The sequence below is a fragment of the Scomber japonicus genome, chromosome 6 (genome assembly GCF_027409825.1).
Source record: "Scomber japonicus isolate fScoJap1 chromosome 6, fScoJap1.pri, whole genome shotgun sequence".
NCBI classification, from domain to species: Eukaryota; Metazoa; Chordata; class Actinopteri; order Scombriformes; family Scombridae; genus Scomber; species Scomber japonicus.
The window spans coordinates 32,963,539-32,974,142 of record NC_070583.1 but is presented as its reverse complement, the minus strand read 5'-3'; the positions used below and the strand labels follow the sequence as shown (position 1 = coordinate 32,974,142).

Below are 10,604 nucleotides of genomic sequence, written 5' to 3'. Positions count from 1 at the left end.
AAGAAGGAAGGAAGGAAGGAAGGAAAGAAGGAAGGAAGGAAGGAAGGAAGGAAGGAAGGAAGGAAGGAAGGAGTGAGGAAGGAAGGAAGGAAGGAAGGAAGGAAGGGAGGAAGAAGCGAGGAAGGAAGGGAGGAAAGAAGGAAGGAAAGAAGGAGCGAGGAAGGAAGGGAGGAAAGAAGGAAGGAAGGAAGGAAGGAAGGAAGGAAGGAAGGGAGGAAGGAAGGAAGGACGAAAGAAGGAAGGAAGGACGAAAGAAGGAAGGAAGGAAGGAAGGAAGGAAGGAAGGACGAACGAAGAGGAAGAAGAAAGGAAGGAAGGAAGGGAGGAAGGAGTGAGGAAGGAAGGAAGGAAGGAAGGAAGGAAGGAAGGAACAGTCAAAACAGATAGGTCAATTTGACCCGGGGAGGACGACACAAAGGTTAAATAATAACGGGTTAGGGTTAGTTGGGCATAAAATCAATCTAAAAAAATAAATAAATAAATAAAAGTATTTGTGAGATCAGACAGAAGCTCTTTGACCAAACCAGACGTTTCCTTCCTTTCTAACTTTCACACAACATCGATGAATTGTTCCAAAGGGAAGGAAAAAGGAAGGAAGGAAGGAAGGAAGGAAGGGAGGAAGGAAGGAGCGAGGAAGGAAGGAAGGGAGGAAAGAAGGAAAGAAAGGAAAGAAGGAAGGAAGGACGAAAGGAAGGAAGGAAGGAAGGACGAAAGAAAGAAGGAAGGAAGGACGAAAGGAAGGAAGGAAGGACGAAAGAAGGAAGGAAGGACGAAAGAAGGAAGGAAGGACGGAAGGAAGGAAGGACGGAAGGAAGGAAGGACGGAAGGAAGGAAGGACGAAAGAAGGAAGGAAGGACGGAAGGAAGGAAGGGAGGAAGGAAGGAAGGAGTGAGGAAGGAAGGAAGGAAGGAAGGAAGGAAAGGAAGGACGAAAGAAGGAAGGGAGGAAGGAAGGGAGGGAAGGAGGAAGGAAGGAGTGAGGAAGGAAGGAAGGAAGGACGAAAGAAGGAAGGAAGGAAGGAAGGGAGGAAGGGAGGAAGGAAGGAAGGAAGGAAGGAGCGAGGAAGGAAGGAAGGAAGGAGCGAGGAAGGAAGGAAGGAAGGAGGAAAGAAGGAAGGAAGGAAGGACGAAAGAAGGAAGGAAGGAAGGACGAAAGAAGGAAGGAAGGAAGGACGAAAGAAGGAAGGAAGGAAGGAAGGAAGGAAGGAAGGAAGGAAGGAAGGACGAAAGAAGGAAGGAAGGACGAAAGAAGGAAGGAAGGAAGGAAGGAAGGAAAGAAGGAAGGAAGGAGCGAGGAAGGAAGGAAGGAAGGAGCGAGGAAGGAAGGAAGGAAGGAAGGAAGGACGAAAGAAAGAAGGAAGGAAGGAAGGAAGGACGGACGAAAGAAGGAAGGACGAAAGAAGGAAGGAAGGAAGGAAGAAAGGAAGAAAAGGAGGAAGGAAGGACGAAAGAAGGAAGGAAGGAAGGAAGGAGTGAGGAAGGAAGGGAGGAAGGAAGGAACAGTCAAAACAGACAGGTCAATTTGACCCGGGGAGGACGACACAAAGGTTAAATAATAACGGGTTAGGGTTAGTTGGGCATAAAATCAATCTAAAAAAATAAATGAATAAATAAATAAAAGTACTTGCGAGATCAGACAGAAGCTCTTTGACCAAACCAGACGTTTCCTTCCCTTCTAACTTTCACACAGCATCGATGAATTGTTTCAAAGGGAAGGAAAAAGGAAGGAAGGAAGGAAGTAAGAAGCGAGGAAGGAAGGGAGGAAAGAAGGAAGGAAGGAAGGAAGGAAGGAAGGAAGGAAGGAAGGAAGGACGAAAGAAGGAAGGAAGGAAGGAAGGAAGGAAAAGAAGGACGAAAGAAGGAAGGAAGGAAGGAAAGAAAGGAAAGAAAGAAAGGAAGGAAGGAAGGACGAAAGGACGAAGGAAGACGAAAGAAGGAAGGAAGGAAGGACGAAAGAAAGAAGGAAGGAAGGAAGGACGAAAGAAAGAAGGAAGGAAGGAAGGAAAGAAAGGAAGGAAGGAAGGAAGGACGAAAGGACGAAAGAAGGAAGGAAGGACGAAAGAAGGAAGGAAGGACGAAAGAAGGAAGGAAGGACGAAAGAAGGAAGGAAGGGAGGGAGGAGCGAGGAAGGAAGGAAGGAAGGAAGGAAGGAAGGAAGGAAGGACGAAAGAAGGAAGGAAGGAAGGACGAAAGAAAGAAGGAAGGAAGGAAGGACGAAAGAAAGGAAGGAAGGAAGGAAGGAAGGAAGGACGAAAGAAGGAAGGAAGGACGAAAGAAGGAAGGAAGGAAGGAAGGACGAAAGAAAGAAGGAAGGAAAGAAAGGAAGGACGAAAGAAGGAAGGAAGGAAGGAAGGAAAGAAAGGAAAGAAAGGAAAGAAAGGAAGGAAGGAAGGAAGGAAGGAAGGAAGGAAGGACGAAAGGACGAAAGAAGGAAGGAAGGACGAAAGAAGGAAGGAAGGGAGGAAGGAAGGAAGGAAGGACGAAAGGACGAAAGAAGGAAGGAAGGAAGGAAGGAAGGAAGGGAGGAAGGAAGGACGAAAGAAAGAAGGAAGGAAGGAAAGAAAGGAAAGAAAGGAAAGAAAGGAAGGAAGGAAGGAAGGAGCGAGGAAGGAAGGAAGGAAGGAAGGAAGGAAGGAAGGAAGGAAGGAAGGAAGGAAGGAAGGAGTGAGGAAGAAAGGAAGGAAGGAAGGAGTGAGGAAGGAAGGAAAGAGCGAGGAAGGACGAAAGAAGGAAGGAAGGAAGGAGTGAGGAAGGAAGGAAGGAAGGAAGGAAAGGAAGGAAAGAGCAGCTGTAATAAGGTTTTAGTCCGGGTTACCTCTGTGAAGGATTTGTAGCTGGCGATTCCTAGACCAGAATAGTCGGCTCCTCTTCCAGAGTCGGAGGAAATCGGTGAGATGATTCTACGGTTTGAATCTGGAAAATAATATAATATATTTCAGTCAAGTAGAAAATATCTTAACCCTCCTGTTGTGTTCCAGTCAAGAAGGGAGGGAGGGAGGAAGGGAGTAAAGGCAGGAAGGAAGGAAGGAAGGAAGGAAGGAAGGAAGGAAGGAAGGAAGGAAGGAAAGGAGGGAGGGAGGGAAGGAAGGAAGGAAGGAAAGGAGGGAAGGAAGGTAGGAAGGAAGGAAAGGAGGAAGGAGGGAAGGAAGGAAGGAAGGAAAGGAGGAAGGAGGGAAGGAAGGAAGGAAGGAAGGAAGGATGGAAGGAAGGACAGGAGGAAGGAGGGAAGGAAGGAAGGAAGGAAAGGAGGGAGGGAGGGAAGGAAGGAAGGAAGGAAAGGAGGGAAGGAAGGTAGGAAGGAAGGAAGGAAGGAAGGAAAGGAGGAAGGAGGGAAGGAAGGTAGGAAGGAAAGAGGGACGGAAGGTAGGCAGGAAGGAAGGAAGGAAGGAAGGAAGAGTCAAAACAGATGGGTCAATTTGACCCGGGAGCATAACAGGAGGGTTAAATTGAAACCCCATTTTATCTTTTTTTAGACCTGATCCCAACCACCAGGCTGCTCGAGGACGTCTTCCCGTCAGTTAGCACTTCTTTATTATTAGATATGATCTGTCTTTAGTACCAGGACATGTAACACAGTCGCTGTCATTAAACCCCCACTCTTGCTCTAGATCAGGGGTGTCAAACATGCGGCCCGCGGGCCAGATACAGCCCGCCGAGGGGCGCAATCCAGCCCACTTTCCTTCCTGTGCTCTTTTCCTTCCTTCCTTCCTTCCTTCTTTCCATCTGTCCTTCCTTTTTTCCTTTCTTCAATCTGTCCTTCCTTCCTTCTGTCCATCCTTCCTTTCTTCCTTCAATCTGTCCTTCCTTCCATTCTTCCATCTGTCCTTCCTTCCTTCTGTCCTTACTTCCATTCTTCCATCTGTCCTTCCTTCCTTCTGTCCTTACTTCCATTCTTCCATCTGTCCTTCCTTCAATCTGTCCTTCCTTCCTTCTGTCCTTCATTCAATCTGTCCTTCCTTCCTTTCTTCTGTCCTTCCTTCAATCTGTCCTTCCTTCCTTCTGTCCTTCCATTCTTCCATCTGTCCTTCCTTCCTTCTGTCCTTACTTCCATTCTTCCATCTGTCCTTCCTTCAATTCTTCCATCTGTCCTTCCTTCAATCTGTCCTTCCTTCCTTCTGTCCTTCATTCAATCTGTCCTTCCTTCCTTCTGTCCTTCATTCAATCTGTCCTTCCTTCCTTCCTTCCTTCAATCTGTCCTTCCTTCCTTCCGTCTGTCCTTCACTATCTCTCTTTCCTACCTTTCTTCCCTCCTTCCTCCTGTCTTTCCTTCCTTCCCTTCTTATTTCCTTCCTTCCTTCCTTCCTTCCATCTTTTTAATGATCCGGCCCACATGAGATCAAATTGGTCTGTATGTGGCCCTTGAATGAAAATGAGTTTGACTCCTCTGATCTTGATTCAGGTGTTATAGCAGATTATAGACCTATATCAAACCTCTTCTTTCTTTCTTTCTTTCTTTCTTTCTTTCTTCCTTCCTTCCTTCCTTCTTTCTTTCCTCCCTCCCTTCCTCCTTTCTTCCTTCTTTCGTCCGTCCTTCCTTTCTTCCTTCCTTCTTTCGTCCGTCCTTCCTTCCTTCCTCTCTCCCTCCTTTCTTCCTTCCTTCCTTCTTTCCTTCGTCCTTCCTTCCTCCTCCTCCTTTCCTTCCTTCCTTCTTCCTCCCTCCCTCCTTTCTTTCCTCCCTCCCTCCCTCCTTTCTTTCCTCCCTCCCTCCCTCCCTTTCCTCCCTCCTTCCTTCCTTCCTTCGTCCTTCCTTCCTTCCTCCCTCCCTCCCTTCTTCTTCTTTCCTTCCTCCCTCCCTCCCTCCCTCCCTCCTTTCTTTCTTTCCTCCCTCCCTCCTTTCCCTCCTTTCCTTCCTTCCTTCCTTTCTAAAACATCTTTGAGAAAGCAGTTGCCAATCAGTTGTGAACTTCCTACATAACAGTTGGAGGATTTTCAGTCTGGATTTAGAGCTCATCATAGCACAGAGACAGCACTGCTAAAAGTTACAAATAACCTCTTTAGGTGCATCAGACAGACAATGGACTTCTTTCTCTGTGTGTCCTGTTAAATCTTTTAATATTACATTTGATACCATTGACCATCACACATCCTGTTATACAGAGACTGGAACATTTAATCCTTACGTACTATTCATATTCTGACTCATAAATCAGTCATTAATAAATGTTTGATTAATCCTTTAAAAAAAAGAAGCTGTCAGAGAGCAGACAGAGTTTCTTCAATTCATTTAAAAAAAAGGAGAAAAGACATTAAATGCAGGTCAGATTTGTTAATTTGAATATACAAAAATGTGTGTGTCAGCTACAAAGAAAAAAAAAGATGCAAATTATTTCTATTTTTATTTCTATATATTCTGGGTCCAGCCAATGAAAATGTGTTTAAGTTTGTATTCACAGCTCTCAAATGCAAAAAAGGGTCAATTTTGGAGCCTGAACAGTTTATAAAAAAGTTAATTAGCATCAGAAAGGGATTGCATTAAGGTGGTTAAAGTCCCATTTATCAGATCAATCTCAGTGCAGCTCATATGTGAATGTTGGGTTGGAATTAGGCATGGGCCGGTATGAGATTCTGGTGGTATGATAACCATAAGCATAAATATCAGGGTTTCACGGTATGGCGGTATTGTGATTCCAGCTCTAAAATGTTCCTAAAAGGAAGAAAAATAAAGACAGAAATGTTAATTTAACCTGAATCTGTAATGACAGTGTGAGGGGTCGTGATACTCTACGCTGCAGCTGCACCACCTGAGGGATTTCTGACCAGCACTTCCTGTCTTTGACCAGCACTTCCTGTCTTTGACCAGCACTTCCTGTCTCTGACCAGACTAAAAACAGCTCATACCTTAGGAACGATATGACAGAAAATTTGGCGGTTTCGGTTATTGTGGCTTTTTCAAATTGCGGTATACCTTGAACACGGTTATCATCCCATGCCTAGTTCGAATTAAATCAAAGAGTACCGTCTAAACCTGCTCTATGGGAAAACTGCCTTGAGATGACTTCTGTTGTGATTTAGCGCTACATAAATAAAGATTGACCATTTTCTTCCAATCCAAGTCATCTTACTCTTCTTCATTTTCCCTCTACATACCAGACTTCGAGGACTCTGGAGATGTTCCTGCCCCCGTCAGCAGCCTCTCTCTCCAGCTGGATCTTCTTGAGTTCATCACTGAGGCGGTCGGTCTTTCATCAGTCTGCTGCTCGCTGCTCGACACCGAGGGGGTCTGCGAGGTCTCGTCGGAGGCAACGTAAGATTCAGATTCCTCCTGCAGATCCCAGCCTACAGCTTCTGTTAGTGTCTTCATGCCGTCTTCAGGGCCTGAGGAGGAGAAGAAGAAAAAAAATAATCCTCTCCTTAGTTTTGATCATGTGGTTAACCCTCAGGTTGTCCTCGAGTCAAGGAAGGAAGGGAGGAAGGGAGAAGGAAGGAAGGAAGGAAGGTAGGGCGGAGGGAAGAAAGAAGGACAGAGGAAGGGAAGCAAAAGGGAAAATAGGAAGGGAAGAATAAAGGAAAGAAAGAAGGGAGGAAGGTAGGGGAGAGGAAAGAAAGAGGAGGAAGGGAGGGAGGAAGGAAAGGAAGGAAGGAGGGAAGAAAAGAAGGAGGGACGAAGGAAGGAAGGGAGGAAAGAGAGAGGAAGGAACGAAAGAAAGAGAGAAGGAGGGAGGGAGGAAAGACAGCTAGAAGGAAGGAAGGAAGGAAGGAAGGAAGGAAGGGAGGAAAGAAGGAACAGTCAAAACAGACGGGGTCAATTTGACCCGGGAGGACGACACGAGGGTTAAAACTTGTTACTGGTGAGTTTCTGGGCTGAGCTGACCTGTGACCTGGCTGGCGTTCAATGGGCTCTCCACCTCCTGAATAGCACTGAGCTCATGTTGTTCGTTCATCTCCATGATGCCGACTCTGACGCGGGTCACCGGGGGCTTCGCTGCTCGAGGAGGAGGAGGGGGGAGGACGGAGGTTGGAGCAGATCCAGCAGGAACTCTGCTCTGAGTGACGGGATCTTAATAGAAATTATGTTAATATACTCCGTTAACCCTTTATAGGACAATCATTGAAAGGAAGGGAGGGAGGAAGGAAGGAAGGAAGGAAGGGAGGAAGGAAGGAAGGACGAAGGAAGGAAAGGAAGGAAGGAAGGTAGGGGGGAGGAAAGAAAGAGAGAAGGAGGGAGGGAGGAAGGGAAGAAAGGAGGAAGGAAGAAGAAAGGGGGATGGAGGAAGGAAAGAAGGAAGGGAGGAGAGAAGGAGGGAGGGAGGAAGAACAGATGGAAGGAAGGAAGGACGGAGGGAGGAAAGAAGGAGGGAGGGAGGAAGAACAGATGGAAGGAAGGAAAGGAACGAAGGAAGGACGGAGGAAGGAAAGGAAGGAAGGAAGGTAGGGGGGAGGAAAGAAAGCGAGAAGGAGGGAGGGAGGAAGGGAAGAAAGAAGGAAGGAAGAAGAAAGGGGGATGGAGGAAGGAAAGAAGGAGGGAGGGAGGAAGAACAGATGGAAGGAAGGAAGGACGGAGGGAGGAAAGAAGGAAGGGAGGAGAGAAGGAGGGAGGGAGGAAGGACAGATGGAAGGAAGGAAAGGAACGAAGGAAGGACGGAGGAAGGAAAGAAGGAGGGAGGGAGGAAGGACAGATGGAAGGAAGGATGGAGGAGATAAGGAATGAGGGAGGGAGGAAGGAAAGGAAGGAAGGGAAGAAAGAAGGCAGGGAGGAAGGAAAGGAAGGAAGGAAGGAAGGAAGGAAGGAAGGAAGGAAGGATATTTTGGGATATTTACAGAAGTTACCAAATATAATTATTTGCCCAATAAAGGGTTAAAGCATCTTGAATATCTGGCATAATCACATTTTATCTTATTTTTAGGGCTGTCGGCATTATTGTTATTCCTCTATTCCATTTTATTATAATGTGCTCTACGTCTGTCTTCTGCATATTTCTCACAGTAGCAGTTACCTGTCTCACTGGTGGTAGACGGTGGTTGCGGAGGAGATTTGTCTTCCTCCTGACGGGTTTCCAGTTGAGACAGAGTTCCTCCGTTAGACTCCTCGATGGCTCTAAGCAGGGACGCCAGTAATTTGAGACGAGTCTGACCGATGTCCTCCGAAGCCAACACTTCACTGGCGACCTCTGGAGTCGGCTGCAGGGGAGAAAATAATAATAATAATAATGAAATTTGATGCTTAAGTTATTCGTACTTTTATTTTTACATTTTAACCCCTTTAAAAATGTGACTAAACCTCATAGACACAAAAATACATCACTGACCCTTAACCCTTTATTGGGCAAATAATTATATTTGGTAACTTCTGTAAATATCCCAAAATATCCTTCCTCCCTGCCTGCCTTCCTTTCTTCCCTTCCTCTCTCCCTCGTTCCTTATTTCCTCCGTCCTTCCTTCCATCTGTCCTTCCTCCCTCCCTCCTTCTCTCCTCCCTTCCTTCCTTCTTTCCTTCCTCCATCCTTCCTTCCCTTACTTCCATCTGTTCTTCTTCCTTCCTTCCTTCTTTCTTCCCTTCCTCTCTCCCTCCTTCTCTCTTTCTTTCCTCCCCCCTTCCTTCCTTCCTTCCTTCCTTCCTCCATCCCCCTTTCTTCTTCCTTCCTTCCTTCCTCCATCCCCCTCTCTTCTTCCTTCCTTCCTTCTTTCTTCCCTTCCTCTCTCCCTCCTTCTCTCTTTCTTTCTTCCCTTCCTCTCTCCCTCCTTCTCTTTCTTTCTTCCCTTCCTCTCTCCCTCCTTCTCTCTTTCTTTCCTCCCCCTTCCTTCCTTCTTTCCTTCCTCCATCCCCCTTTCTTCTTCCTTCCTTCCTTCCTTCTTTCTTTCTTCCCTCCCTCTCTTTCTTTCCTCCCCCCTTCCTTCCTTCTTTCCTCCCCCCTTCCTTCCTTCTTTCCTCCGTCCATCCCTCCTTTCCTTTCTTCCTTCCTTCCTCCCTTCCTTTCAATGAGTGTCCTATAAAAGGGTTAAACCGATAGTCCAACTTTACTTTTACGCAACACTAAATTCACACCAAGTCATCTACATGTACTGTGAACTCTCTCTCGACTCACTTGTGCATCAGCATCAATCAGAGCCTCCAGCGCCTCCTTCTGCCGTCTCATCTGCCCCATCTCCTCTTCCTGTCTCCGCTCCAGCTCCTCCCGTCTCTGCCTCTCGTTGTCTTGTTGCCTCCGCTCCAGCTCCTCCCGTCTCTGCCTCTCGTTGTCTTGTTGCCTCCGCTCCAGCTCCTCCCGTCTCTGCCTCTCGTTGTCTTGTTGCCTCCGCTCCAGCTCCTCCCGTCTCTGCCTCTCGTTGTCTTGTTGCCTCCGCTCCAGCTCCTCCCGTCTCTGCCTCTCGTTGTCTTGTTGCCTCCGCTCCAGCTCCTCCCGTCTCTGCCTCTCGTTGTCTTGTTGCCTCCGCTCTAGCTCCTCCAGTCTCTGCCTCTCGTTTTCCAGTTGCCTCCGCTGCAACTCCATCGCCTCCCTCTGCTGCAGCTCCATCGCCTCCCTCCGCTGCTCCTCCCGTCCCTGCTCCTCCCGTCCCTGCCTCTCCTTTTCCTGTTGCCTCCGCTGCAGCTCTATCACCTCCCTCTGCTGCAGCACCCGTCTCTGGATCTCCTGAAGCTCTCGTCTCCGATGCTCCGTGCCGTCCTCTCTCAGAGAGCCGGTCAGCAGGGAGCCACACGGTAAAGTCCCAGGTTTAACCCTTATTTGACCCAGAGGTGCAACATCTGTGAGGTTCGGGCTGTTGTCTCGGATGTGATCAAAAGCTGGCGTGAGTGGGGCACCGGTGGCCGAGTGACGGGATGTGAGCAGTTTGTAAGGCTCTGTGGTGACAGACGAGGGTCTCAGTCTCTCTGGAAGGTGCTCCGTTACCCTCTCCATTATGCTGCTGGTCAGCCGGACAGTGGCATCCTGTACCCGACTCCTGTTTGAAATAAACTCACCTTCATCTGAAAGCAACCTAGACTCAGGGAGATGAGGAGGTGCAGCCAAAATGTCCGACTCTCTCGTGGGGACTTCTGCGAGGGTTTGCAGGTTAGTAGGGAAGTGTGCCGGCGCTCTGGGAGTTGTCGTGGGTTGCAGCGGAGTTGGAAGATACTGAGTGTTGCGTAGAGGAGGGTAAATGTGGCCTGGAGGGACGACGGTGTGCAGCGTCGATGAAGCCGTCATGTTGTAACGAATTCGTAGAGCTCGCTGGTATTCCTCCAGACGCTGTCGAGCAACCTCCACAGACCTCTGATGAATCCTTTAATAACAAATAAAAAGGAGGTTCCAGAGAGTTATTACTACGATTTATTAAATAGGGACAGACTGAAACAAGTATCACAGTGTTTGTAGTGAATGGTGATTTGGAACACCGGTACCTAGAAGGGCTTTTGTGAAAGAAAGAGATTTAAATGATAAAAACAAGTAAAAAGAGTCTAAACAAATTCAACCGTGTTGTCCTCCTGGGTCCTTCTTTCCTCCCTCCTTTCCTGCCTTCCTGCCTTCCTTCCTCCCTTCCTCCTTTCCTCCGTCCTTCATTCCTTCCTCCCTCCTATACTTCCTTTTCCCCTTTTTCCCTTCCTCCCTTCCTTCCTCCCTCCCTCCCTCCCTTCCATCCTTCCTTCATTCATTCCCTTCTTCCCCCCTTCCTTCCTTCCTTCCTCCG

The 10,604-nt window shown here is 47.8% G+C and overlaps 1 protein-coding gene across 1 annotated transcript in view; it reads right to left on the bottom strand.

Moving 5' to 3' along the window:
- cep295 (centrosomal protein 295) overlaps window positions 1–10,604 on the bottom strand; it is a 34,921-nt gene that overhangs the window by 16,421 nt on the left and 7,896 nt on the right. Inside the window, exons 13-16 of the mRNA XM_053320285.1 lie at window positions 9,023–10,199; window positions 7,934–8,117; window positions 6,811–6,996; window positions 6,087–6,314 (exon numbers count right to left, since the gene is read on the bottom strand). Of these exons, the coding sequence (XP_053176260.1) occupies window positions 6,087–6,314; window positions 6,811–6,996; window positions 7,934–8,117; window positions 9,023–10,199 (1,775 nt within the window). The remainder of the gene's footprint in view (window positions 1–6,086; window positions 6,315–6,810; window positions 6,997–7,933; window positions 8,118–9,022; window positions 10,200–10,604) is intronic.